At 36.1% G+C, this 27,903-nt stretch overlaps 1 protein-coding gene across 6 annotated transcripts in view; it reads right to left on the reverse strand.

The window, feature by feature from the left end:
* The window catches only part of col7a1 (collagen, type VII, alpha 1), a 57,126-nt gene that overhangs the window by 26,689 nt on the left and 2,534 nt on the right, over positions 1-27,903 (reverse strand). For 5 of the 6 annotated variants that reach the window (XM_026260246.1, XM_026260269.1, XM_026260262.1 and 2 more), the window contains exons 2-62: positions 25,241-25,322; positions 23,096-23,276; positions 22,743-22,899; positions 21,992-22,085; positions 21,677-21,835; positions 21,367-21,524; positions 20,894-21,023; positions 20,684-20,803; positions 18,650-18,805; positions 18,069-18,188; positions 17,748-17,897; positions 17,026-17,142; positions 16,441-16,587; positions 16,075-16,200; positions 15,456-15,602; positions 15,155-15,274; positions 14,780-15,046; positions 14,554-14,697; positions 13,597-13,722; positions 13,008-13,154; positions 12,577-12,702; positions 12,348-12,494; positions 12,142-12,261; positions 11,886-12,035; positions 9,968-10,104; positions 9,679-9,805; positions 8,947-9,090; positions 8,653-8,828; positions 8,407-8,436; positions 8,260-8,286; positions 8,116-8,160; positions 7,882-7,983; positions 7,719-7,781; positions 7,429-7,464; positions 7,286-7,339; positions 7,067-7,138; positions 6,814-6,927; positions 6,207-6,233; positions 5,513-5,566; positions 5,279-5,350; positions 5,135-5,194; positions 5,015-5,050; positions 4,844-4,888; positions 4,543-4,578; positions 4,390-4,434; positions 4,262-4,297; positions 4,143-4,178; positions 4,032-4,067; positions 3,767-3,838; positions 3,452-3,511; positions 3,238-3,273; positions 3,045-3,125; positions 2,585-2,620; positions 2,452-2,496; positions 2,296-2,367; positions 1,548-1,592; positions 1,415-1,450; positions 1,264-1,305; positions 1,097-1,177; positions 985-1,020; positions 648-683 (exon numbers count right to left, since the gene is read on the reverse strand). In XM_026260246.1, the coding sequence (XP_026116031.1) occupies positions 648-683; positions 985-1,020; positions 1,097-1,177; positions 1,264-1,305; positions 1,415-1,450; positions 1,548-1,592; positions 2,296-2,367; positions 2,452-2,496; positions 2,585-2,620; positions 3,045-3,125; positions 3,238-3,273; positions 3,452-3,511; positions 3,767-3,838; positions 4,032-4,067; positions 4,143-4,178; positions 4,262-4,297; positions 4,390-4,434; positions 4,543-4,578; positions 4,844-4,888; positions 5,015-5,050; positions 5,135-5,194; positions 5,279-5,350; positions 5,513-5,566; positions 6,207-6,233; positions 6,814-6,927; positions 7,067-7,138; positions 7,286-7,339; positions 7,429-7,464; positions 7,719-7,781; positions 7,882-7,983; positions 8,116-8,160; positions 8,260-8,286; positions 8,407-8,436; positions 8,653-8,828; positions 8,947-9,090; positions 9,679-9,805; positions 9,968-10,104; positions 11,886-12,035; positions 12,142-12,261; positions 12,348-12,494; positions 12,577-12,702; positions 13,008-13,154; positions 13,597-13,722; positions 14,554-14,697; positions 14,780-15,046; positions 15,155-15,274; positions 15,456-15,602; positions 16,075-16,200; positions 16,441-16,587; positions 17,026-17,142; positions 17,748-17,897; positions 18,069-18,188; positions 18,650-18,805; positions 20,684-20,803; positions 20,894-21,023; positions 21,367-21,524; positions 21,677-21,835; positions 21,992-22,085; positions 22,743-22,899; positions 23,096-23,276; positions 25,241-25,313 (5,670 nt within the window). In that variant the 5' untranslated portion in view covers positions 25,314-25,322. The remainder of the gene's footprint in view (positions 1-647; positions 684-984; positions 1,021-1,096; positions 1,178-1,263; positions 1,306-1,414; positions 1,451-1,547; positions 1,593-2,295; positions 2,368-2,451; positions 2,497-2,584; positions 2,621-3,044; positions 3,126-3,237; positions 3,274-3,451; positions 3,512-3,766; positions 3,839-4,031; positions 4,068-4,142; positions 4,179-4,261; positions 4,298-4,389; positions 4,435-4,542; positions 4,579-4,843; positions 4,889-5,014; positions 5,051-5,134; positions 5,195-5,278; positions 5,351-5,512; positions 5,567-6,206; positions 6,234-6,813; positions 6,928-7,066; positions 7,139-7,285; positions 7,340-7,428; positions 7,465-7,718; positions 7,782-7,881; positions 7,984-8,115; positions 8,161-8,259; positions 8,287-8,406; positions 8,437-8,652; positions 8,829-8,946; positions 9,091-9,678; positions 9,806-9,967; positions 10,105-11,885; positions 12,036-12,141; positions 12,262-12,347; positions 12,495-12,576; positions 12,703-13,007; positions 13,155-13,596; positions 13,723-14,553; positions 14,698-14,779; positions 15,047-15,154; positions 15,275-15,455; positions 15,603-16,074; positions 16,201-16,440; positions 16,588-17,025; positions 17,143-17,747; positions 17,898-18,068; positions 18,189-18,649; positions 18,806-20,683; positions 20,804-20,893; positions 21,024-21,366; positions 21,525-21,676; positions 21,836-21,991; positions 22,086-22,742; positions 22,900-23,095; positions 23,277-25,240; positions 25,323-27,903) is intronic. The other variant, XM_026260255.1, reaches the window with a different exon arrangement.

The following is a 27,903-nucleotide window of genomic DNA, read 5'->3' on the forward strand; positions in this document are numbered from 1 at the left end:
ATCACAGTTTCAATTTTTAGAAGCTTTTGGGCAAATGTTTTGCTAAATGGTGATTAACCTAGATACTGATCATAATTATTAGAGCTAGGAAAAACTTTTTTCTCACAAAATATTTTCCCTTTTTTTGTGTGTATGTGGTTTTTTTTTTGTAAAAAAAAAAAAAAAATGCCACACTGAAATTAAACTTTTAGAAACATTACATTAAAAAAACATTTAATGTATCCATCTGGAGCTGGAGGAACAACAGCCTGTTCATGTCTGTCAGAACCCTTAAGCAACCCAAAGCTTCCACATATGTTGAAAAGGCTCTAGGTCTAATGCATGATTTATTTAAAATGATTTGGGGCTTAAGGCACTGTTGAAAAATGTATGCATCAAATATTGTTTAGTAATCGCATCATGATTCCCTGAATCAAAATTTTATTGAATCGTGAGGTGCTGGAAGAATACTACCAAAATCTAAAACTAATTCATCAGCCTTCTTTTATGTCAGAATCTGTCACTCAAACAAAGCTGATTTTTAACTATGTTTTTAAAAATGTTTGTTGTGCTAACTATGTTTTGTATTTCATGTCTTGAAATACATGTTAATGGTCTCAAATAAAATTGAGCGTGACGTCCCACAGTAAACCGAGGACTTTTTTTACCTTGTCTCCTGGACTGCCCCTATCGCCTTGGTCACCCTGAGAAGAAAAACAGAGAGCATAATAAGATGCACAATCTGCTATTAAAAAGAATGACCCCTGGTGTGGTACTACAGTGGAGATCTAATGAGGAATCTTTAGAATGTTTAGAATGAAATTAATTCAGTGTTATAATATGGCTGCCAATGTCCTAAATAACTGTGTTTGAATGGGATTAAGTATATCACTACATTTATTGCAGTGTGTTTGCGGCCATAGAGACAGACACAAACCGATACACATACAGATCAAAGAAATCTCTAAATAGCTAAAAGGCACAAAAGCAGTAGGAGGTTCTTACTCTGGCTCCTGATAGCCCACGCGGCCCCTCAGGACCCTAAAAACAAATAGGTTAAGTTACAAATCACATTATTTCCAATTACACATACTGTCTGATCACCATAAGGACTTACGCTTGGTCCTTGTGGGCCTGAAACTCCTGGTTCACCCTTCTGACCCTTACCCCCATGCTCCCCTGGGTCACCCGCCTCTCCCTGGTGTTAAAACAAGGGTATCACAATAACAAAACCAGAATATGCATGATAGACGGAATTTAAACACTATGGACATTTTACTGTACCTTTTCTCCTCTGTCACCTTTTAGTTGTTTCTCTCCAGATGTCTAAAAGAATGAACAAATTCAAAAAGAGTAAAAAAAAAACAACAGGCAATTTAAATAAACAGATGTCATAGAAAAAGTACAGTGAGACAATAATGGCTTAAAAACATACCACATCAGCAGGTGGCCCGGGGGGACCTTGTATTCCCTTATAATGACCCAAAATAAACATAGTTAGATGAAATTTTCAATGCTTGTGTGGAGGGCCAAACATTGTGTCGAGTGAGAAGTTTCTGATATTTCACCTGTTCTCCCTTTGGGCCTCTTGGTCCGGTGGGACCTGGGGTGCCCTGCACAGAACAAAGTACTGATCACCTGACTAGACAAAAATAACTCAATAATCTAAACCAACAGACCTAAAAACCTTGCAGCATTGATCCGGTGTAGTTTTGTTTAAAGGCAAGGTTGATGTTTTTAAATATATGGTTGTTTATCCAATTTATTCATTATCCAATAAAACATCAGTTTTGGGGTTATGGGCCTTGATTTCAATAAGATGACCTCTTAAGATTGCAGGCTGTTATATACAAGGAACCATATTACATTTACATTTAATCATTTAGCAGACGCTTTTATCCAAAGCGACTTACAAATGAGAACAATAGAAGCAATCAGATCAACAAGAGAACAACAACAGTATACAAGTGCCATGACAAGTCTCAGTTAGTCTAGTACAGAACACATAGCCAGGTTTTTAATTTTAATATAAGAATATGAAAGACAAGAAAGGAAAAGGTAAGTGCTAGTATTAGTTGATTAAGTGCTAATATATGATTTCATAGCAACTACAAATAAAATATGTAAATAGAAATTATATTTGCTGACAAAATGGGGATCTAAATATTCCTGTTTCACTATTAATCTATTGTAATATCTATTCTATTGATAGTCATGTTCTTTGTGCTTTAATGTTGTACCTTGTATTAACATAATTTCATTAATTATTTTATTCAAACTTCTGCTGATATACATTTAGGTAGCTATATGTCTTACATTTCTTCCATCTTCCCCTGGATCCCCCGTGTCTCCCTTTGGCCCAGACTGTCCTGGTTGACCTGGCAGTCCCTGGAATATTAAAACACCACTGTTAGGATATAGCTGGAATAGTACAATGATTCGCAGCATCGAATAACAAATCTGTGTACTCACTCTTAGACCTCTCTCCCCAGGTTTACCCGCCAACCCTGATTCTCCCTTAGAGGCAAGAAAAACAGAGCAACATTACATACAAAACACCAACATACTCACAAATACAGGAATGATGAAAAAAAAAAAAACTCACTGGAATGCCATCCTCTCCTTTGTCTCCTCGTAGTCCCTACAGAAACAAAATAACAGATCAGACTTCCTGACAATAGTTACTGTATCTAAGCTATGATAATTAGTCACTAAAATAATTACAATGTCATGAATGATGTACAAATACAGTAGCTCTAAGCAAGTGTGGAGCAGAATCTGAAGACAAGGATTACCTTGACTACTTGTTACTTCAGTAAGAAAGATGTTAGAAGAAAAACAAGAAAGAGTTAAATGTTAAAAAAGCACTGAATAAATCGCATTACCAAAGCAGATCATTTATAAGGCTAATGTAGAAAGAGCTAACTTTCAAAACACCTGATATAATAAGGGTGACACACTTATGCCTAACAAAAGTTTAAGTGATGAGCATTAGTTGCAGATGAAGTTGTTAGAAGCAGCTTTTAGTAGTTTTAGTTCATGTATAAATGGGTGCAGACTCTTACATCCTTCCCTCTGGGGCCCATGGGCCCCTGTGGACCAGGACTTCCTGTCTCCCCTCTCTCCCCCGGGTCACCTTGATTGCCCTTCACATAGAGAAAAGAGACAACTTATTCAGGCTAATGCCGAGTCATTTGCATGAACATATGCTCATGTGAGTCATATGAGTCACTGGAGTGAGAAAGTTTTTTACTTTACCTTCACACCGTGTTTTCCAGACAACCCAGTGAAACCCTGTTTAAATAAATAAGCAGTATGTTAAATATTATGACAACAGCAGCTGATTCTATATTTCAATTATGTACAACCAAAGCCTAAAACTGAATCTTTACCTTAATACTTTTACTGCCTTATAAACTTTTTAATTTGGCAATGCAAATCTAGTTTATATAATGTATGAAGACAAACTCACCCGATCACCCTGGTCCCCTTTAGGTCCAGGTTGGCCGGGCTCTCCTGCTCCAGGGACACCCTGTGGGATAGATTAGAAAATTCCAATCATACACTTTCACAATTTCAGATGTGTTTTGAAATCAATCTTATAAATTATTTTACAAATTCTGCATAATAATAATAATAATAATAAAAGCTTTTATTTAACAATTATGTGTGATAAAGCAAAGTCAATGTGAAAGAGTAAGTGTAATTTCCATCTTAAAATGTCCTAACTATCACATCCAGTCAGACATTTCCCTGATGAACACCTTCATTCATTCACAAAACTCACCCTTTCCCCTTTTTGTCCTGCATCTCCTTTATCACCTTTACTGCCAGCAAGTCCTGGGAGGCCCCTTTCACCCTATAGGAAGAAAAAGAAGAGTTAAAATAGTTGAAATTTTGAATAGAACTTCAACAGTAAAAATCGGATTTGAATGGGTTTGTACTTTGTACCATTTGAATGATAATATAAAAAGGACTTAACATAAGAATAAAACAGAAATACTGTTATCTGACATAGACAAGAGTTTCCGCATTGTTCTCAAAAGTCATACCCGCTCTCCTTTCTTCCCAAATGAACTCTGACAGTCCTAAAAAAAGCCACAGGGAATGTCAATGAATGAAATGTTCATATGAATTTGAAAGCATTTATATTATTTTCTTACACAGCTTCCTGGTTGCCCTTTTTCACCCTCAGCACCCTTAAAGCAGACAGAGAAACATAAATAAATAAAGTACAAAAATAAAGTAGATATCTGAGAACAATGCTGAAATCTTAACTTACCTTTTCCCCGGGAAGGCCACTGCTCCCTGACAATCCCTGAAGGCACATATAAATAATTTACAGCATGCATGTACACTTATGCATTTTCACATGGCTTGTGACTTATCATGGCTTGTGCAGCCACTCACCCTCAATCCTTGAGGTCCAGGGGGGCCAGCTGAACCTTTATCTCCCTAGCATACAAACAAAAACAGACACAAACAAGCACAGCATAATCCACAGCTCTCTAATAAGAATATACGGTACATCAGTGCTTTATGTATTGTAGCTTAAGGGCACACCTTGTCTCCTGCTGGACCTGGAAGGCCTCTGTCTCCCTAAAAAGATCAGAATTATACAAAGGATGATGTAAAATATATATATATATATATATATATATATATATATATATATATATATATATATAATTCAAACTCATTTAAACAGCTACATTTTTGTAAAACATTGTTAACTCCTTATCAGACCTTAAAATGCTTTTAAATAAGCCTGGGGAACACTAAAGAGCACAAGGGATATAGTACAAATTTAGAAACATTTATAAATAGAGGCTTCCGACCATGCATGGACATATACAGTAGTCACCTTGGCTCCGTCTGAACCAGGTGGTCCAGTCTGTCCTCGATCACCCTGAAAAAAACAATAAACAACAAAACGTCATCAACTGATTCATAGATTATGCATTCAGAAAGCGTGTTCATTGTACCTTGATGACACAAGCCACAATAAAGTCATGCACTGACTTCTGTTCTTTACCTTACTTCCGATTTCACCAGGAGGTCCTCGGGGACCCTGAAACAAAAATCCAAGAATGAAAGAAAAATGAGGAGGAATGTTAGCACAAACGTGAAATATAATAGTGAAAGCATTTCATACCCGATCACCAGGGTCTCCGGTGTTTCCTTGGGGGCCTGGTTTACCCTCAGTACTCTCACCCTGCAACACAATCACACATTTTACAAGACACAAACAAAAAATAGCTTAAAAGCAATGTAAAAAAATAATGGCAGAAAAACATACAGATTCTCCTTTGGCTCCTTTTTGTCCATTCAGTCCTCGTGGGCCCTGAGGACCAGGCGGTCCAGGACTTCCCTGAAAATACACACAAATGCCATTCGGTGCATGTGATAAAAACTCAAAAACACAGTGAAGTACACACAACCAATTTACAGCAGCCCTCACACAGAAACACAGATACACACGTTAACATCCATTTACATGGCCACTTTTGTCATGAATAATGGAGACACTCACAGGTTCACCGGCATCTCCTTTAGCAGCTACCCCACTACCCACTCCGGGAGGACCCTGTTAATCAGAATATGACAGAAGAACACATTTGCATTCAAGAAATGTGACTGATTGTCTTTACCCATTGTATTAGTATGCCATCAGAGAATTCTTGTGGTGCATTAGATTACTGTGCCCTTGCTGAATCCTTTAAACAACGTGAGACGTTTTAATAAAATGTTAGAGTACTTGCTTCTCCACATCAAGAAATAATGGATTATTGCTTTTAAATTCCCTAAAAACACATAAAAAATAATTTTGTAGTGTGTGGTGAATTTCTGAAATTAGTAATTTTCTTTTTTTTACCAGTGTACATTTACGTTCCATCTGAATACATGGATTCTGAGTTAAAGGTATAGTATAAAAAGACCATGTACCTTACACTTGGGACTATCAACATGCAATCAGTACAACATTTCTGCACGTTTACTAACATATGCTGAAAAATAGACAAAAAATGTGCTTCATATGGAAACATCTTAAGTAATTGATTCTACTAAAGTATAGTAGCTTACCTATGCACCATTTGATGTCTTATTTTATAATATTTGTTCTGTTTAATATTCAAACCAGCAATTATTTTTTCTCTCTCTCTCTCTCTCTCTTTCTCTCTTTCGCTTCCCTGTCTTCTTTTGAAGAAGAATTTATCTCAACTCACCCTCTCACCAGGGCTGCCTTTTTCACCCTGCAGGAAAAGTAAATGAAACACAAAAACAGACAGGTACATGATTGGCTGAAGGCATACAAGAAACTTCAAACAGTGAAAACAATGAATATAATATTGCATAACAATATCGATCTAGATAAAAATGCCTGTGGCACACTTTCACATATTTTCATAGCTGGGTTAAAATAAGAAAACAAACATGGCATGATATTACTGATTGATATTTGGTTCATTTCTCTGCTGTGCAGATGTTTTACTGTAGATCGATAATTTTTATTTTGACCTCTAACCTCTATCTTTAGCAGAAAAGATAAATGGAGGATGGCCAAAGATTATTAGGGAAATGATTTTTTCTCGTTTTTAACTCGTATTACCCACATGTCTACCGAAGCTTTTCCTCAAGTTTAGACTACATACCTGGATTTTATTGATGTCTCTTTAAGTAATATTTTGAGTTTTGGTATGTTTCTTTTACTTTTTTTCACTAGCATTGTAAAAGATGGACATTGTCTGTTGGTTGGTTGGTTTGGATATGTTTATGTTATAAGTGTTTGAAATTTTAAAAAGATGCAAAAAAAAAAAGGCCATGGATTTTGACCTTAATAGAAAGTCCATCAGTGCCTGGCAACCCAGGGAGTCCATCCAGTCCAGACAGACCTCGTGCACCTGGCTCTCCCTTCGCCCCATCCACACCTGAACGACCAGGAGTACCCTTAAAGGAAAGAAAGACATAAAATAGACAATGTAATAACCCTGTTGGTTACTTGATGACATGAAGAACTTGTACATGTATATGCTTCTTTCTTGTCATTATTCGGGTGAGAGTGATTTTCTTGTGTTTCTTTTCTTACAGGGATCCCTGGGATTCCTGGCTCTCCTTTACGGCCCGGTAAACCTCCTCCATCAGCAGATCCAGGTTCTCCCTGTAGCAAGTAGTAAAAACATATCATTTCTTGAACCAAAAAATGTAAGCTCTTGCTGTAAATGCTGTAACAGTGAATTAATAAATAAAATGCTAAATCAAGGGGTAGAGTAGAGCAGTTAGAGATTAATTTTAATATCAGTCTTACCCTTTCACCTTTCTCTCCTTTTAATCCCTGAGGGCCTAAAAGGCCTGGTTCTCCCTATAAAACAAAACAGACAAAACATTTAATAAGTGTTTGTTTGTGTATGTTTGTTTTTACACATGTACAGTATGTGAATGAGGACTCACAGGGTCTCCTCTCACACCTGCTAATCCCTGAATGCCCTAAAACAACAGAATGACATCAGATAATTAACTCATGTTGTACATCAATTCATGAGATCTTTTAAGCTTTAATATTTTAAGTGGTACTGCACTAATGAGGATTAAATTAAGAGATTAATTAAGAGATCAATTAAAAGATTAAGAGTTTTTAGCATGCATCCAGACCTGATTATTATGCTATGTATACAGCATATCCACAAAATACCTGTTTTAACAGTACCATTTAATACAATTATGAATGATTTCATTCTTACAGGTAATCCAACTGCACCAGGACGGCCTGGAACACCTGGACTGCCATCCAGTCCTGGGAAACCCTGAAAAAGATGGAGGGAAACAAATAGAGAAAGAGAGAGCATATCAACACTTGTGATCTGTGTGCATATATGTGTGTATTCATATTTAAGTGCCACTTACTCTCTCGCCTTTCTCTCCTCTCACTCCCAGACTGCTGCCTGGTTGACCTGGTGGCCCCTCTGGTCCTCTGGGGCCCTCACGACCGGGTAAACCATCACGACCCTATTTAAAACAATCAGACAGACATTTACTTGAGTTAAGGATATAAAAACAATGTTTCTAAGCAATAAGTAATGGATCCCACAGTGTAGATGAAAAAAAACCAGAGTTAAATGTGAATGCAGATTAACTTACAGGCTCGCCTTTTCTTCCATCTACTCCATCTCTGCCCCTCTCACCCTATTATACACACAAAAGACAAGATGCATATCATAACATTTCACCAGAAAATTATCAAAAAGCCAACTTGGAGTTATTCTATACAACAAGAATTATTACCTTCTGACCCAGTTCCCCTTTAGCACCCTGCAACAAAGACACAGGTCAATCTCCTGTGAGGTGCATGTAGATGTACAAATGTAAACACAAATATGTAATTATGTCTTGGTGTTTCTGTATGTGTTAGTCTTTTAAGTACGCACTTACTTGATGACACTGTACAGTACAAGGCCCTGGCTAAAAGGAAACAACAAATCAAAATCCGTCTTTACTGCACCTAGTCTTCTCCTGTTATCAGTAAAGACTATCAATAAGGTTTAAAACCACCATCATATAAAAAAAACTTCTGCTGTATCATGACTCTAGTAAGTCTGACAGGCAAAGCAAGGATCATATATGTAAAAAATGATGACACAATATTTTTGACAGCTAGATGGATGGATTTTATCTGACCGTGACACTAGTCCCACGTGCAAGACCACAGAGGAGGTCTGCCAGGTCGGGGTGGAGGCCATAGAGCTGATCTGCGTCTTGAGCATAGAGCAGGTTCTGAGTGCTGCCATCCGTCACTGCCGACCGCAGCTCTCTAGTGTCTGCACGTCCAATTCCTACCGCCAACACTGTCACACCTGAGGGACAGTGATTACAGTGCTAACTCACTCTTATGGACATGGGACAGAGCAGCCGGGATGGTTTGCTCTGTTTTTGTGTACATTAATGTGCTGGGGCTGATTTTGTGTGGCTTACCATCAGCTCTAACAGCAGCAGCGGGCTGGCTAAGATCATCAGTTGACTTCTCATCTGCGATAATAACAACCACCCCGGGAACACTATACCGCCGACCTTCTGGTGCGCTCAGCAAAAACTGACGTGCGTATGTCATTGCTTGGCCTACACATAAAAGCAGAAAATATTAGCACACTCACATTCACATAATAATGTCACCTAAATGTCAAATATGTACAGTACATGCTTACAAATAAAACGTAAATATATAATATGTATATGTATATATATATATATATGTATATGTATGTATATAATTGTTAGGGTTTCATATATATTTTATTGTACTGCTTTTAAATGTAAGAAATGATTGCACTACCGTTACATGTTCTCTGTGCCTTGTCTGGACTTTTATGTTCACAGTGTTTCAGGTTCTTTGTTCACTTAGTCTTTTTATTAAACAACCTGCACTTAGATCCACAACTCTGTCTGTTTCCTTCAGCCTCCGTGTATAACAACTACAGTAAGTATGTCCGTAAAGGTACTAGAAATTATCTTCATTTTCATTACACAATATATATAGTATGCAATATGTAATTCCTAATTTTTATCCTCCATATGATTTTGGGTTGAAACATGACCTGGACATGTTTGTGTCAACTTGTAATACACATACTGGGTATTTAATAGGACACAAACATAAAATGAAAAAATTAAATGAGAAAACAAAAAAAACACAAAACACAAACACACCTATATTATTTCCTGGTCTGTCATTGAATGGGGTGGTCAAAATATCCTGCAGCAGGGTCTCACTGTTGCTATGACGATTGAGGGGGAAGCGCACTTTTGGATCTTCACTGTACATCACCACCCCCATCTGGAGTAAACAGATATTACAAGCACTTCATTCACACTGACCAGCTCAATGCCTCATGCACTCTGTCAGAAGAGGGCACTTTCACAGCAATGTTTTTTGGAGACAGAAAAATTTATAAAAAAATTGGAAGACCACATTCAGATAGTACCAACAGAACTGCACCTGGGAGTCTCTGGGTCCGATGGAGGTTAAGGATCCAGCAGAGCTGGCAAGCAGAGACAACACAGGTCCCACCAGGCCAGAACGATCACGAGATGCGGGGACAAGGAAGACAACATCCAAACGCCCTCCCACACACACTAAAATGTGGATTTATTAAACATATTAAGCAAGGAATACAGCAGAAGAGTAAGTAGAACACTCTTGAAAATTATTTATTCATTTATGTAAACATAATTTTTGGGAAATTCATTGCAGTGATAGTGTGAAAGTACAACATGACATCAATCACTATGATCATCTGTCCCAAATGAAAAATCAGGGAGAGCATGTAGTGAGAGAAAAATCCCTCTGTGACTGACCAGTGTAATAATATGTTATTCACTGTACTCTCATTGCAAGCTATAATTTGCCTAAACTTCAAAGTCAGAAGTACTGTATGAAATAATTCACACAAAATATTTCACCAGAAGAGTCAGATCTTTTATCTAAGAGTAAAAAATTAATATGTTAAATCTGTTACGTATATGCTAAACACAAATGCATTTAAACTAATCAGTCTATTTAATTTAAATTTGGTGAGATTAATTTAGGAAAAACCTGTACACCATCTTAGACTGAATGCAGTTGCTGATGAATATGATGCAGGACAACAACTGACTGTGTAATGAAGCATATGAGAATGCAGTAATACAATATGTTTCTAAAATTAATAAAAGATGACAAAAATATCATTGTTCAATTTCGTTTTGGCTGTTTTTCATGAATATCTGTATTATTGCAAATGTGATATCAATTTAATACAATAGTTCAATAAACAAAAAGTTAATATTGTATTACATTATGGTATGTATGGTCAATATGGTTCTTCTCAATTTCGCAAACAAAAATTGTTCACAGCAGAACTGTTGTACTATTCTGAGCAAAATGCAGCATAGTTTCATTGCTGAATAAATCCACATTTTTTAATAAATCAAGTGAACTAATGAGTGAGCCACCATCTACTGGCGATTTTATTTTAATATTTAGAATATTTCATTTTTAAAATAGAACTTGTAGTGCTGGGCAACGATTAATCACGATTAATCGCATCCAAAATAAAAGTTTTTGTTTATGTAATATGTGTGTGTACTATGCATATGTAATATATATATATATATATATATATATATATAATATATAAAGACACACACATACAGTATATATTTAGAAAATATTTACATGTGTTTAAATGTATGAATTTATATTCATATATATATATATATATATATATATATATATATATATATATATATATATATATATATATATATATATATATAAACATATTTTTCTTAAACGTATACACACATGTGTGTATGCATATATAATAAATATACATAGTACACACATATATATTATGTATACAAAAATACTTATTTTGGATGTGATTAATCCCGATAAATCATTGCCCAGCATTAATAATTTCATTTCAATAAAACAAAAAAACCCACTAATATCCATCTATTTTCATTATTTAAACAATGCTGAATCAAATTATTTATTTCTGACGCTACTTTTTTGTATATCTATTTAGTACTGTTCTCAGTGTACTGAGAACTGTCTCAGTGTACTGTGCAGCAAAAATTTACATGTGATTAATTTGTGAATAATTAATCAGCATATCATATAATTAATTAGATTAAATATTTTAATTGACAGCCCTAAAATAAACACTAAAACAACTAATATAGTATATCCTTTTAAAAATTATTCTTAAAAAGTAGACTACATGCAAAGGTCATCTGTAGTAATCTGCAATTATCTTAAACAATCAGTTAATAAAATTTTCATCTAAATTGTTTAATTTGGAAAGATTAAATATAAAAAAAGGTATTTCAATACTCGAAGTTGAAAGAGAAAGAGACAGAATCTGTGTAACCTGTGCGTTCAGTCACGCTGGTCTCAGGTCCAACCTGGTTTTGGAAGGTGGGCTGCAGGGTGAAACCGTACTGACGGCCCAGTCGTAGACCTGTCACACGGTAAGAAGTGGCTGTTCCGGGCAGTGTTTCAGACTGACCCGTTCCTGTGTCTGAAGAAAGAGAGTATGTAACACACTAAAAAGTGCATTCAACTATAATTGTGCTTCTGATCCTTAAACCACACACTACCGGTTCCTAAACTTTCAGAAAAATCACCTTCTTTCTCTGTCCAGCGTAAAATATATCCTGTGGCTCCTGTTACTGGTGACCAGCCTAAAAGGACTGAATTCTCAGTACTGTCAGTCACACTCAAACCAGTCACAGGTGGCAGGGCATCTAAAAAAAACAGAAAGAGATATACTAAATAAAAGAGGCTAGAGAAAGACATGGATAATATTTAAGATACAATCTGGCATGTGTACCAGTGGTTGCTCTGATGGTGGTAGCTTCAGTTTCTTGACCCTCCACTATAGCAGACAATCTTACAGTGTAGCTCAGACCGGGTCGAAGCCCATCAAGGCTGTATGAAGTTGCATCGCCACTAATCAGACGACTTGATTCAGGTTCACCTAGTCAAAGCAAGCACATAACAACATAAAGTTAGTTGAGTCTGGTTCGTGTGTGTAGTTACATGTGTGACTGTATAACTACCTTGTGAGGATCTCCAGTAGATTCGATATGAGCTGGCTCCACGCACTGCTCTCCAGGTTATACGGAGCCCCCCTGGGGTCGAGTCCAAAACACGCAAACCCTCTACTCTTGTCCCTCTCTGGCTCCCTGTACAACAAACAGTGATATCAATACACTTTCGTAAGGAAACATCTCAGATGAATTCGATCTGATCCTTAGCCAAGCCACAATAAGAGATAATAAAATAACACACAAACAATCATTTGTGTTCATGTATTTATTTTGTACACTGTGTAAACATTAATTCTATGGAATATAAATTTACTGTATGTAAATAAATGAGATACTGACATTGTAGGCCCAGCCCTAGAGAATACAGATTAATGACTCCTCCATGTAAGTAAATCTGACTTGAAACAGAGAAACACACATCACAGACACACAGCACTCACCCGTAGTGACTCTGACGGAGACAGGTGGGCCTTCTCTGTTCCGAACTATAGCCAGGACCTTCACTTCATACTGTGCCCCTTCATCCAACTGCCTCAGATCCACTGAGGTCACGTTACCTCCAACCAGCTGACTCTGCTCCTCTCCACCTACAATCGCACTCACTATTTATATATGATGGCTGAGGCTTTCTTTTGATTTCTTTTGACTTCAATACATAATTTATGAGCTGTGGCCCCTGGAGGTCACAAACCCTTGTATTTTACGATTCTCAATAAGACAAATAAGAAAACTGAGATATGAATATTTTCTTTCCTATAGGGATAGTGTTTCCCAAACCTGTCCTGGAGTACAGGGGGTACTCAGCCCTGCACATTTTGTATGTCTCCCTCATCTTTCACACCTGATTTAACTCATCAGCTCAAAGTCGAGACTGCAAGACCTGATGTGGGTGTGTCAGATATAAGGAGACATAAAAAATGTGCAGCACTGGGAGTACTTCATGGAGAGGTTCGATAACCCCTGCTATAGGATATGGCAGTTACACTCAGCTATGTGAGCATTTAGTTTAAAATCACTGTAAGATCTCACCATCAGTCCTCTTCCAGAGTATTCTGTATGAAGTCGCATTTTGAACTCCAACCCAGCTGACTCGAACAACCTCCCCTTGGGCCTCCACCACCTGTAAATTAGTGACGCGACCCACTGTGACCTGATCTAAAGCACAGAATCAGGATAGAGTCAGACATTCAGACTAAAAAAATACACTGAGATTAAACCTTGCTTCCTGCTGAAAGCTCAGAAATTACTAATCTTTAAAGTCGGCATGAAACTGAAATTGCAATCTTATTTTCTTCCCTGTTGTGATCCCTATGGAAAAAGTACTATATTTAAAATACATTTATTTCATACTAAGTATAGTACAAAGCTATTCAAATATTTACTGACATATCGCTTAAGACTTACTGATGCAAATTATAATTCATCTTCCTTTGGAGTACTACTTAAACCTACAATGTGTTTTAATGTCACTATTGATAGTGATTGTATGATTTTTGAATAATATCGGCCTTTAAATGCAAAATATTTAAAGTGTACCTAAAGCATACTTGCAATAGTTCCACTTTTGCACAATCATACTTCTGTATACAGTAATTTTGGTTGGACTATTAATGTATTGTGTATTAACAGCATTAATGTACTTCCGCAATTAGAATGCTTTATGTACAGAATTAGTTGTTCCAATTTAGCAGGCTTTAAAAATAGCAGTTAAGTAAACCAAAAGTATAGTTTCAGGGTATTTGTAAGTACAAAAATATGTATAAGTATTAGTTTTGATGTTCTTTCATAGAGTCTCTGTGACCTGAAGAAGAAGAACTGAAAATGCATGTGCCCTGTGTTTATCAGTTTCCTTATGTTCATTGGGTAAATAAACAAAGGAAAATTCCCCAAGGTTTCTATAGATATCACGATATATCAATATTGTGAGTTATTTTGGCCACATAATCGTGGTTAACTGAATAAATCAAAATGCAAAAAGACAACTACCTGTGCTTGCTGTCACAGTGGCAGAAGGTCCTTCCCTTGAGTTAAAAAGGGCTGAGACTAATATTTGGTAAGCTGCCCCTTCCTGGAGTCTTTCAATGCCATAGAAAACCACATCAGCAGGTACAATCTCAGAGTCTTCCACTCCTACAATGTAAAAAGAAAACAAATAATTTTCCATGCCCATGTCAGCATACATTTATTCCACTCAAGGTATAGTTGTCAATACCATCACTTCGCCGCCAGATTATTTTATAGCCTGTTGCTCGAGTCACTGGAGTCCAGGATATTACTATCCTTGCAGATGTTACTTCAATGACTCTTAGCCCTGTAACAATTCCATTAGAACCACTGGTTCTTGTAGACACAGAGACCACTTCTCCAGTATACCCATTAACCAGTGGGGCAACACCCACAACAACAGAATCATCTGGCTGCAAGCCGTCTATAGTGTAGGTAGTGATATCACCACCTAGGACACGAGATTGCTCTGCAGCTAAAACAGAAAGAGAGAGCAGTTGACAGATTAAAACCAACATAAGTGTTGTGATATCAATTAAAGAAGAAAGAAAATCCTAATCATTGCATAAACACATCTGCATACTGTTGCTTTGTCTCCAGGTAACCCGGTAGCCCGTTGCCTCCGAAACACCAGTCCATGCAATCCTGACTCGTCGACTGTTGCTCCCAACTATTCGCAAGTTGGTCACCCTCAGTGGCGGTTCTGTTTAACATTCAGTTACTAGCAGTTATTGTATGATATAAAATACTGACATTATGTATACCCTACAGTGTATCTTTAGTAGCATTTACATTTTTATGGAACAATTTAGGCATCTGATATAACTTGACAATTTAAAAACACAACCTCACTTACACATCAGAAAAAGTATGCATGCACACACCTGTTACAATGTACACTGTTGCTTGTTCCCCTTCTTTGGATCCAATTAGTGCATTTACACTGACAGCATACCGTACACCATCTTCAAGATCCCGTAGGTCAAAAGTGGTCTGATTCCCAGGAACTCTTCTGTTCACCTCTGCATTTGCTGTAAAAAAATGGGTAAACCAATTTAAACAATCATTATAGCGACACATCTCATGCATAGCAAGGGTGTATTTGTAGCAATAGCCAACAATACATTGTATGGGTCAAAATGATTTTCTTTTATGCCAAAATCATTAGGTTATAAAGTAAAGATCATGCTCCATGAAGATATTTTATACATTTCCTACCTTACATATATCAAAACATAATTTTTGATTAGTAGTATGCATTGCTAAGAACTTAATTTGGACAACTTTAAGGAGAATTTCTCAATATTTAGATTTTTCTGCACCCTCAGATTCCACATTTTCAAATAGTTGTATCTCTGCCAAATATAAACAAACCATCTTTCAGAAGATATATAAATCTCACTTTCAAAAAATTGTGGTCCAGGGTCACATATATCCCAAAACAACACTTTAATGAATATACTGTGATACTGTATTTGTACTTAAAGGGAATAAAATTCTCACATTCTGTATTAAGAATGATGATGTTGTATTGTGTTGCCCCAGAGACTCCTGTCCATCCTAATCGAATTGTGTTTCCGAGTGAATCCACCACCCTCAGATTCGTGACAGGACCAACTTGCTGCTCTACTAAACACAAGCCATGCATCAGCATATTACATGAAAGGTATGCAAAACTGGAACAAAAACATTGACCATCACGTTTTACAAACTAGTTTAATGCAGCCAGGAAATTTTCCAATTATCAGTTTTAAATACTATAATAATACATTGAGTAATGAAAAAATTACTCAATTTTTGTCTTTTTACCTGCAATACTGATCTTTAAAATGTTATCACATTGTAATAACATAAAATAATTGTTCTGACCTGTTGGTTTGGTTGAAAAGATAGTAGCTTCTTCTCGCCCCTCGTAGAGTGTGTATAGAGTAATGATGTACTCTGTGTTCGGCTGCAGACTTTTGAGCTCATAGTTGGTGGTACTTTTTGGGAACTCTTGCTTCTGAACTCTGCCTCCTGCGGTCAGCAGGACCACATAAAGATAAAAAAAAAGTGTTACAAAACAATTGTTCTACAGTCATACTGTACATAGTTTTTTTTTTTTTTTCTTGTTGCTGTAGTCACTTTTATTTTTGTTTTGTAGTCTGCAAAGTTTATGTTTCAGTTCATTATTCATGTAAATGTAATTATATGTATGCAGATTTTTCATATTATAAAAAAAAAGTATTGCAAACACCCCTTTAACTATTCAGACTGATCATGCTTATTTTTTTCCATGTAACATTGCAACTATTGGGTTCCGATGAAATTTCCATAAATGACTGTGTTCATTTACTGTGTTATTGCAGAAAATGATCTAAATGAAGCGTTGTATTGTGAGAATTTACTGTTCCATTTTTAACAATCCTGCCAATTTTTAAAGTGTGTCTGTGTTCTTTAATAACAGTTTCATACTCTCTCCGGCTCTCCATTCCAGTCGGTAGCCTCTGGCGGCCTGTATAAGGTTCCAGTTCAATCTGATGCTGGTGGGTCCCGTAGTCGTGGCTCTCAAGACCTGTTGCTCTGAGCGCTCTGAAAGCCAAAAGCATTAAACATCTTTTAGCTTTTTCTCCCTTCATGTCCCATAAAATATTAAAACAATGACTTTCTGAACTTTATGTCCTGTTATATTTATAGACAATTACTGCCTCCTTTCTTTTAGTTTCCTGCTCTAACATGTACAGTATGCTCATGTACAAACACCCTCATGCATTCGATTGCTGCAGTCTGTGAGTCATAAGACAGAAAACAGTTCTTCTTTTCTGATCTAGCCGACAGTGAGTCACTGGCAAAATTGAAAGCAAGCACCTCACTGTCTGCGTATGATAAATATATGTACAAGATGGAAAAAAGACACACATCTTGTTTCCTGTTATGCTGTCTTAAATTTTCTCTCTACACTCTTCTTAACTAAAGACCATCTGCGCACGGTCAACTAAATACACAACTGTCCAAATGAATGCTCTAGACACTAACTGGGTATTTAGATTATTCATTTTATTTAGTGGTTGATTTTAGAAATATTGCCTAACTATTTCATGCAGAAATCATGTTCAAATCAGTGCATCCCTTTTAAAAATGTTCTCTGTCCTGATGTACCATTTACTGTAGATGTGTCTGCATGTGTATCTGTGTACCTATCTTAAAACGTGCAGTGGCTGCTGGTCCTTCGGCTTCTCCGCTGTACAAAGTGATGACTGTAACAATGTACTCTGCATCTGGTCTCAGATTCCCCAGAGTGTGAGATTCACTATCACCTCCCAGTTCTATCGTCTCCACATCACTTCCTGAAAGAGACATATACAAAAGAGACTCAGAAAACAGGAATCTGCTAAAAACACAATGAGAAATCATATCTGATATAACGCACTCATAGAAATCCTCATTGGGTGATTCATCACTTTATCACCTTCTAGGAAGCATTTCATTAAGAAGAGCCTCTTCAAAAATGTGCTGACCTGTGAAAGGGCCCCAAACGATTCTATATCCTCTGGCCCCCGCCACTCCCGTCCAGCGGACTCGAACACTGCTGCTTGAGATAGTCTCAACAGAAAGCTGCTGTACTCCCTCTAAACGCACTGCAAACACAGGCAGATACAAAGACAGAGCTTTATATATTAGCATGAGCATGTTTGTGATGCAGGAGAAGAAAGCAGTGTGTTATTGTGTCTGTGTGGTCTCACATACAATACTTTTCAAAATATAGGTTTGGTAAGATTTAAATACTTTTGAAAGAAGTCTCTAATACTCACCGTTTATTTGATCTAAAATACAGTAACATTGTGAAATATTATTACAGTTTTGGCAATTGATGGCAGAGCTGAATTTTCAGCAGCAATTACTCCAGTCCTCAGTGTGACACATGATTAATGTCAGTAAATATATTTTGTGGAAACAAAATAATTTATTTGAGAAAGTAATTTTTTTAGTATTATGAATGTCTGTCACTTTCAATCAATTTAATACATATTTGGCAAATAAAATGATTTATTTCTTTAAAACAAACACTGAGCCCAAACTTTTGAACGGTTGTACTCACATGTGCGGGCTGTCAGGGTAGCGGGTGAGGCACTGTTACGGGGGAACAGAGGGTACAAGCTGATCAGATATTCTGTATCTGACTTAAGACCGACTAAAGTCAGAGAAGTAGACTCTGCCCCCACAGATTGTTCCTGCAGCTGTGCAGCAGGCTGACCTGTTAATAAATCAATCAGGAAAACCAATTAGCATAAATAATGAATTATGCCATGCAGAAAAAATTACTAACAATGTTTTCAGCTATGGCTTGCAGTGTGGAAATACTGTACTAAACCTAGGAATAACTTCAGTCTGACAAATCCTTTACTGAATGAACTCACTGTACTCATCCATCAGCATGGCTGCTTATTTACAGTAGGTCATGACTCACTTACTAAGCTGCAAGCTCAACGTCAATGCATCATTAATTTAATGGACCATTTTCACAGACTGATTTGTTTTTATTATTATTTTTTATATATTTGTAACATTTAAACTTTGTATTATATTACCTTGGCATTAAATTACAAGGAAAAGGTCATACTGCCACATAAGTGTTTCTAATATTGATAGAGGGTCAACAGTTTAGAATTACTCAAAAAATTGAATTAATTTGTTTTCCTTTGATTTTGTTCTCTCCCAAGACATTAAAGTGCAATGTGACCACACAATGTGCAAAAAAAAAAAAAAAACAGAGTTCAAAATTAGAAAAAGAGAAGAAAACCAACTTCAATATTTATAGTAATAAACAAAACAATGCATTTCAACAGCTACTCCACTTAGCAGTCAGTGAGTGTGTGTGTGTGTGTGTGTGTGTGTGTGTGTTCCAACAGCTCTACGTGTGTGTGTTCCAACAGCTCTACACCTCTCTGCTACATCAAGGGAAATAAAGAGTTTTAAAAACCCAACTATGTGTTCATGTCTTTATACAAAGTGTGTAACACAAGCAGAATCCGGGGAACTGAGAGCAGCTCCGTGATAGAGTAATAGCAAATGTGACATCTTTCTCTCTTCTGACTAACATAATAAATCTCTCATTATTTTGAAGAGCAAATGTATTGTAGATACATTAGGAAGCTCTTACTCGCCTTAATGCATCATCTATTTGTTTGAGTACCTTGTTATAGGTATATTTTCATAACCAAGAAATACATTTTGTCTCCTGTTTCATTTCAAAATGTTTTGGTACATCTTCAGAAACATTTGGGGTTATGTACAGTGGCAGCAGCTCATAGCAGCTAATACCAGCTGGCCAACCAAACACAGCATATCATCAATATATGAGTCAGTTAATGACATAGTATAATTTTAAATCAAAGTTTCTGCATCTATTCATCTGCATGCAACATTAGGTTACAACAGGCAGGTTGAAACACCTTCCTCAAGCTTCAAAAACTGATCGGATTAAACACAGGGCCACACCTAATCTAACAGATCTGTTCTCTGCCAGCTCACACCTGGATACCAACCAGGTAAAGCAAACTGGCACTCCTTTAAGCTATTAACAAAAATGCCTTGGGGAAACCAAAACACACTCTCCCACCTCCCCATCTTCCTTTTATCAAAATGCTAAAAGCATTAGTTAGTGGTGCTTGCTAAGGCCATAATCACTATTACTATTGCTCACACTAAGAATTAAGGGTTTGTTCAAATTCCTCAACTACTGTTTGACGGTGGACTGTTTGTGCAACTAAGATGAATGTCCAATCGTGTGGCTTTTTGAGGAGAGACATGTATGTGCTATTTCTTCTCTGAATGATCAGGTGTAGAACTTTCCATTTAGCAACCACTCAACATTGTGGCGGCAAATTTTGAATATACTGTACAAACACCTCTCACATCTTCTTCAGAAAAATAATACAACTACTATGTATTACAGTGCTGCTTGGCCATGTCATCCTTTTTGGTCTTTATCTCTTATAAATTTATCTTCCAGAATCCCTTTCACTGACTCACACTACAAGTGTGGTATTGACTATTCAGAGAACTAAAAACATAACTGAAAAATGCAATAGAAGTATGGATTATTGTCCATGTGGAAGTGTGTCCGTCTCACCTATAGGTCCATAGGTGATTCTGTAACCCTGTACTTGGTCAGCTGGAGTGTCCCAGCCCAAGGCCAGAGTAAAAAACCCGGCCTGGATCAGTCGCAGTGCAGTCACACCTTGGAGAGGCTCTAGAGGTATTTGGGGTAAGAGAGAGTGAGAGTCTTTTAAGAGATCCTAAAAAAAGATGACACATATTTTCTGTAGTGTTCAGTTCTCACTTGTTTGGGCCTTGCCAGACACTGACTCTCCCAAGCTGTTTGGGTATTGAGCAATAACAGTGATCAGGTAGTCTGTGCCTGAACGCAGCTCTCCTGCAGTATAGCTCTGCTGGTAGCTTGGTATTGTTTCCTGCAGGTAAAAGACATTTCAGTGGAGACCAATATGCTACACTTTATTTGATCCACTGTTGTTGTTATTGTAAACTTTTATATTGTGTATATATATATATATATATATATATATATATATATATATATATATATATATAGTAGATGATTTACTCCAAACAACTTACTAATCAGAAACATAAGCTATTTGTAACAAAGCCAACAATATTCATAGTAAGAAAAGAAATTCAGAACAGAAGAGAACGTTTTTGTGTCTTCCTCAGGTTTTATCATTAAATCATTTTTATCCCATTAATACATGTTTAGTCTGCAAAAAAAGCATTCTTTTAGCGCATTCTTCTCACCTGTCGAAGCTCTGCTGTGATTGGCTGACCCAGGCCAGATAGGGGCCTGTACTGGACCACATAGCCACTTACAGGCCCTCCTGCAGACTTCCATTGAAATCTCAGTGAATTGGTGGTCTCACTTGAAAACTGCAAGTCTGATGGACCACTGTAGGCTTCTGATGGTGCAACAGTTACACAAATCAATGATTTTAATATAGCAGGATCAATTAAACATTTAAAAAATATAAAAGTTCTAAATGAAAATACATTATTATTCATACATTCAATACATTTAATTGCTTTGTGTCTACTGCATGACAAGGCTTACCATCACTTGAGTAAGAGCCTCCAGTTGTTGTACACACACGTCGAGACACTAGGGGCAGCAATGAGCTGAGAGCTCTGAAATTCCCAATCTGAGAGGTGAATTCACTTTGAGGAGGAGAGGCAATGAGCTTCAGCTCAGCTGCGTCTGCACTCTTTATACCTGAGTAATGAAAAGAGAGAAAGAATCAACTATAAAATCAGAAGCAAACTATATTTTTTAACTTTAGTCCATAATGAATCCACAGGCCAAAGATGCACTAAAGTTTCCAGAAAAAGGTTGCAATAGTGGCTAAACACTCTACATAACAGTTCTTACCCACTGCAAATATTTTTACTCCAAGGCTACGTAGTTTTTGAGAAGGCTCCTTCACACTGTCCTGAGATTTACCATCAGTAATGAGAATAGTGATCTAAAATAAAGAATGTAAGAAGCTGATGAGTCAAGAAAATAAACTTAAGTATGCTATACTTGAGTAATTATTATACAAAGAATGAATCTTGTAAACAAAAACTAAAAAAAAAAAAGTAATGTTTCTGAATGTAGTCTCTTAAATTCACCCAGGTTGCATTTTTTATTAAAAATAAAAGTAAAAGGGTAATATTGTTATTAAAATTCTAAATAACTGTTTTCTATTGTAATATATTTTGTCAGTCATTACCCCAGTCTTCAGTGACACGTGATCCTTCAAAGATCACTCATATATTCTCATTTGGTACTCAAGAAACATAAATGATTGATATCAATTATAAAAACAGTTCTGCTGCCTAACATTTTTGTGGAAACTGTGAAACGATTTAATCAGAATTCTTCAAAAAATAGAAAAATCAAAAGAACAGCATTTTTTAAAATAGCAATATAAGATTCTTTACTTTCATATTTGATCAATTTAATTTAATGATCAATTCAAAATGTTTCGACCAGTAGTGTACACAGTCAGTGTACAAATACAAAGCAAGAGCTTGTGTTGGATAACTCAAAGCTAAACAAAGTCATTTACACATTTGTGTTCCATGCCACAACTACAGATATGGCAAGTCAAACATGTGTGTCATAACCTCCAGCTCACCTTGGGTACATCTCTGATAGAGGAAGGGCTGAAGAAGTTGTCTGCGATGTATTTGAGACCAGCCCCAGTCCGCGTGTTTCCACCTTTATAGTTGATATTCTCTATGGCAGTTATGAGCTCAGTTCCATTCAGGTATGTAGTAAATGTAAACTCCACCCTGAGTATCATAAACAACAATAATCAACAAATGTCTATGATCAACACATACATCCATGAACCTTTACTGTACATAACAAATATAATATGAGCAGCCCCCTCATCAAACACAAAGTTTACCATAACATGTTCAAAATAATCAAAGAAATCTACCAGCAAAAAACAATATCAGCAAAACGACATACTCATCTACAGACCTGGCAGTATCGCTGTACTGTATGGTTCCGAAACGGATGCCACTGGGTCCTACCACTCTGGTAAAGGGTTTGACAATCCCTGCCATGAAATTCTTGACCAACACAAAGTTGGCCCGGCCAATACTGGATGATCCATCTACTAGGAACACAATGTCTGCTGCAACAACATTATTGCACTGACCTGTCAACAGAAAAAAAAATAATACAGACTTACATAAATATGCACAACTGTGACCTTTCCACTATAAAAGAGATATATTTACAAATATTTGAGTAGAAGAGTAGAAGTCTTTTGAGTCTGGATATGTAGGTTTTCATTAATACAAATAAAAAAAAATCCTTTCATCCTTTCAACAAAAATGGGTCAAGCACAGCAACTAACAGTAATAAATATGCATATAGGAAAAACATACAGTGCTTATACTCTTTATTTTCTTCTTTGCCTAAATTTGAACTCTTTTTATTTTACACATAAGCATTTTATTCTGTCATAAGGGCTAGACAAAACATTTCACTGTTTACCATTGTGTATACGACAAATACAACTGCGTACTTAAACTTCAGTTTTTCCATAAGCATTCACATCTGTGATCTATTCAATTCATGTATTCAGTAAAGGATTAGGGGAGGATCAGGATGAGAAGACACACGGGAAATGACCATCACCACCCAGTCTGAGAAGCCATTTCAAGGAAACAAAACATCTGGGCCCATTTATTCAGCGGCTGGTGTGCCATCTCTCCTTCACGCACTTCAGTATACAGCCAGTCATCAGATGTGTGTGACTCACCAGCTACATGAATGAATGCCCTTAAGTAGCAAACTAATTAACCTGCTGTGTTTGATTTGATCAATGAGTCACTGCGTTTTGATGGGAAGTACCCATAATGAGAACTGTCTAGTATGTGAGTACTGTGTACAGTGCACTGAAAGTGCAGAATTTAAAATTAGGGATGCACAATATACTGGGCCCATACTGGATATCAACAGATATTTGTGTGCGTGCGTGTGTATTTATCTGTATTGATTGATATTACATACTGTACTGTGTATGCCAAACTATGTGTGTTAATGGATAAAACCATATAAAATATAATTATAATAATTACAATAATTAAAAATAAGAGAAAAGTGGATTATTATTCAAAAAAAGTAATTAATAATTGTTATTTTGAATTCTACTTTTTCATTCAAACTGAATTTTTTATTTAGCAAATTTTAAAATGATTAATAAATATTTTCTTTCATACTATACTGTTACAATGCTGATTACAATTGATTTTTTTGTGATTTATTTTTATTTAGTTTTTTTAAATAGTAGACATTTTTTAATTTCAGATTTTTTTCAACAGCTCATCAGTATCAGTTACAATTAAATAATCATGTTAAAATATTACTTAATAACAATAATAATAACAATAGTAATGTGCTGATCTATGTGTGTTCATGCAAAGAAAAATAAAATAAAATCTATTACTTGAAAACATTTAACTAATAACAAACGTTATTTTGAATTCTATTTTTTTTTCTTTCAAACAGACTTTTTTCTTAATCAACAAATTTTGACATGATTAATAATCCTTTTTCAATATAGTAGTTATAATGTTGACTGGGGCTAAGTGATATGGTCAAAACACTGATCATGATAAAAAAATTATTATTGGTTGATATTGATAATTATTACAGTAAATGTCAAATCTTTCATTCTGTCAAGTTTAAAGGCAGATTTCTTCTCAAGTGAAAATTGCAGAAAATGTTTAAAACTTAAACTTTTTTTTTTACAGGACATGATAAACACTTGCCAAACAGGTGAACATTTCACAAAACTGAAGTACAATATTCCAAACAATTATAATAAGAAAATATTTTCCTACATCAAAATATGCACAAGTAAAATAACTGTAATATAATAACTTTTTGCATTAACAAAATATCTTAATAGAGAAATTAATACTTGGTTTCTGCATGTTCTAATGGCTGATATTTCAAATCATGAAACAGGTTTGTGTTCCCTGACTTTGATGGCACAATACAGAAAACAAGTAACATCTCTGAAAATGGTAACAACCTAATGCTGTTTCTTTCCACTTTTGGTGCATAAACATTTTATCGAACACTTCCTAAAAATAGTAAATGAATATTTACCTTGAGCAGTAGACCGTGATGGGAGACACAGCAACACAGCAAGCAGCAGAGTCCATTGCAGCAAACACCCCATTTTCAAATCCTACACATAATGACACAAAAAAGAGAAATGTGTGTAAAACGGTCATCTAAACCAAAAAAGGATTATTCAGTTAGCAGTCTGTGTTGTTTTCAGCTTAAATAGCAGCAACATAATGTTCCTCCTCCAGGTGAACGGAGTGCCCAGATACCATGAACATCTGGCAAAAGCTCAAAGACAAGAAATTAAGAGAAGCAAGGTGGGGCTTGCACCATCACCACCACATAAAATAAATAGCAAAGACTGAGAGGAAGATGAACTTGTGCAAGTTTGAAAAGCAGTTCTATTATTGGCAATTTCCAATGAAGAATGCATTTTCCAAGAGAGAACATTTGTTTAGAAGAACATTCCTGTTATATTGCTATTATGATTACAGAGGTTACAGACTGTCATTTCTCAAAATAATGTGCTATTGTATGATACAGAGCCATAACAGAGTTAAGGCATGTGCACGCTTACACACAGGCTCCTGCTTGCACTGGTGCTAAAACTCAGAGCACATTCTCATTCAGCAGATCTGCTCATTGCAGATATCGTCTTGCACTTTTAGTACTTTTTTTGTTTGTTACTATTCATGAGGGAAAATATGTGGGATCGTTCTGTTTCTTTTCAACGGAAGTGGTCCAAACATGAATGAGTGTTTTCAAAAATGCAATTTTTTAAATATATTTCGAGCAGACGGGTGTGTTTTTGATCTTTTAATGAGAGGAAATCGTGGTCCACATTTGGAGTCACTCGGGTTTGCACTCAACAATGACTGCTCTGGAAAACGGCCTGCCTAAAAAACAAGGTTAAAAACTCACAGACAAACAGAGACGCATATAAAACACACACATGTACATCATTAAACCTTCAAAGACCTGAGTCAGAAATGCATAACTGAGTATGTATTGGTTTATTTCTCTGGCGTCTCCTACTGTCTAGGACAAACAAGAACAATTTTACCTGTATTATCCTCATTGTGGTGAGGACTTTTAGTTGGCAATTAAACCTAGTCTCATTTCAAATCTCAAAATGCCACAACATAAATTTTTTAAACCACTTTCAAAATACCCAGACCTCCACAAAACCTTAAAGCATCCCAACACACATGTCTATCTGGAGCACACAATTATACACAGACAAACAGACTAAACACTCATCTAAACAATCAAACCTCCCACATATGCACATGTGGGACTTTTGTGTGCTTTATTTTCAGCTGAGTGGACTTGTCCAGTGACATGATCCTTTTTATTGTGCCATTAATTAAATTATATGATGTGGTCCCTTTAAAAAAGTCTTTACAACAGTAATTCCTTATGGAAATAAAATTACTTGTAACATATACCGAATATAGTATACTACACAATAAATACAAAAGGGCCACATTACTAAATACTGTGAATATTAATATAAACAATGGATCAATTTATATTTTAACTCTCTCCCTTTTAATCAGTCTGCTCCAAGGAACACTGTCACAATTATGTGTTTATGGAAGGGTAATTATAGCATTTATAAGTATCCTGACTGAACCACGTTTGAGTATTACCTGCCAGATTGTCTACGGCAGCCTCTCCCTTCCTCCATCTACACGCTGTGCATTCCGGCGCTCTCGCTCTTGCACCTATGGTTGCACAGAATTTTTTGAGGTGGCGTCATTGCACACCTGAGGTCAAGAGAGCATTGCTATGAAGCCGTCATTCAATGCAATACTTGCTAGATATCACATGCAATAATATATGTTTGATTTTGTGAAACCATTTGAAACTGATTTCAGTCCTGACTTTTACAAGTAATAAAAAACGCTATTTACTGTGTGGCTAAACATAAAAGTCTGAGGAATTTGACTAGACTAATAGGTTTGTGAGTGATGTTTCTTATGGTATCCAACGATGTATAATCATTTGTAATAGAAAAAAAACCTTTATTCTCTATTCTTTTGAAGAGATTGCAGTCAAATTGTTATTTACAGAAGATTACGCTTTCTAAACCTCTGGGAAGACTCCTTACTTAAAACAGGAAATTTATGATATAGCGAGTATAGTAGCAAACATATCCTTAAGGGATATCCTTAGTTTGCCCAAAAATAAAAAGACTGTCATCATTTACTCACCCACTTATGATTATAAGCTGTCCTATGCAGAAAATGACCTCATAGCACCACCTAATGCCCAATCAGCAGCATTACCAGTGGAGTCGGTTTGAACGCGAAATCCGCTTCTCTTGTCACGTTTTTTGGTGGAACTACCTTTTTTTTGACAATAACATGTATGTACTTAATGTTTAATAATTTAAAAATTCAGATTCGGAACTATGTTTTTATACGTTTAAATAATATTTTGTGTGTTTTATCCTCTGATTTTATCCTAATTTCCCTCTTCAAATCGATGCTTCATGTAGGAGTCAAAGCATTCATGTTTCAAGCTATTTTAGAACAAGGAATAGTTCATGGCCTGAAAAGAAGATGTCCCAAAAGGGAAAGGAATGAAATGAAAAACATTCCTCCCCCTGACATGATGACTAAAGTTGATCCTCAAAATATTAAATTATGAGAGGTCGCTCCTTCAGAACACAAAAGGAAAGGGGGGGTCAAAGTCAC

This window comes from Carassius auratus, chromosome 6 (genome assembly GCF_003368295.1).
Source record: "Carassius auratus strain Wakin chromosome 6, ASM336829v1, whole genome shotgun sequence".
NCBI lineage: Eukaryota > Metazoa > Chordata > Actinopteri > Cypriniformes > Cyprinidae > Carassius > Carassius auratus.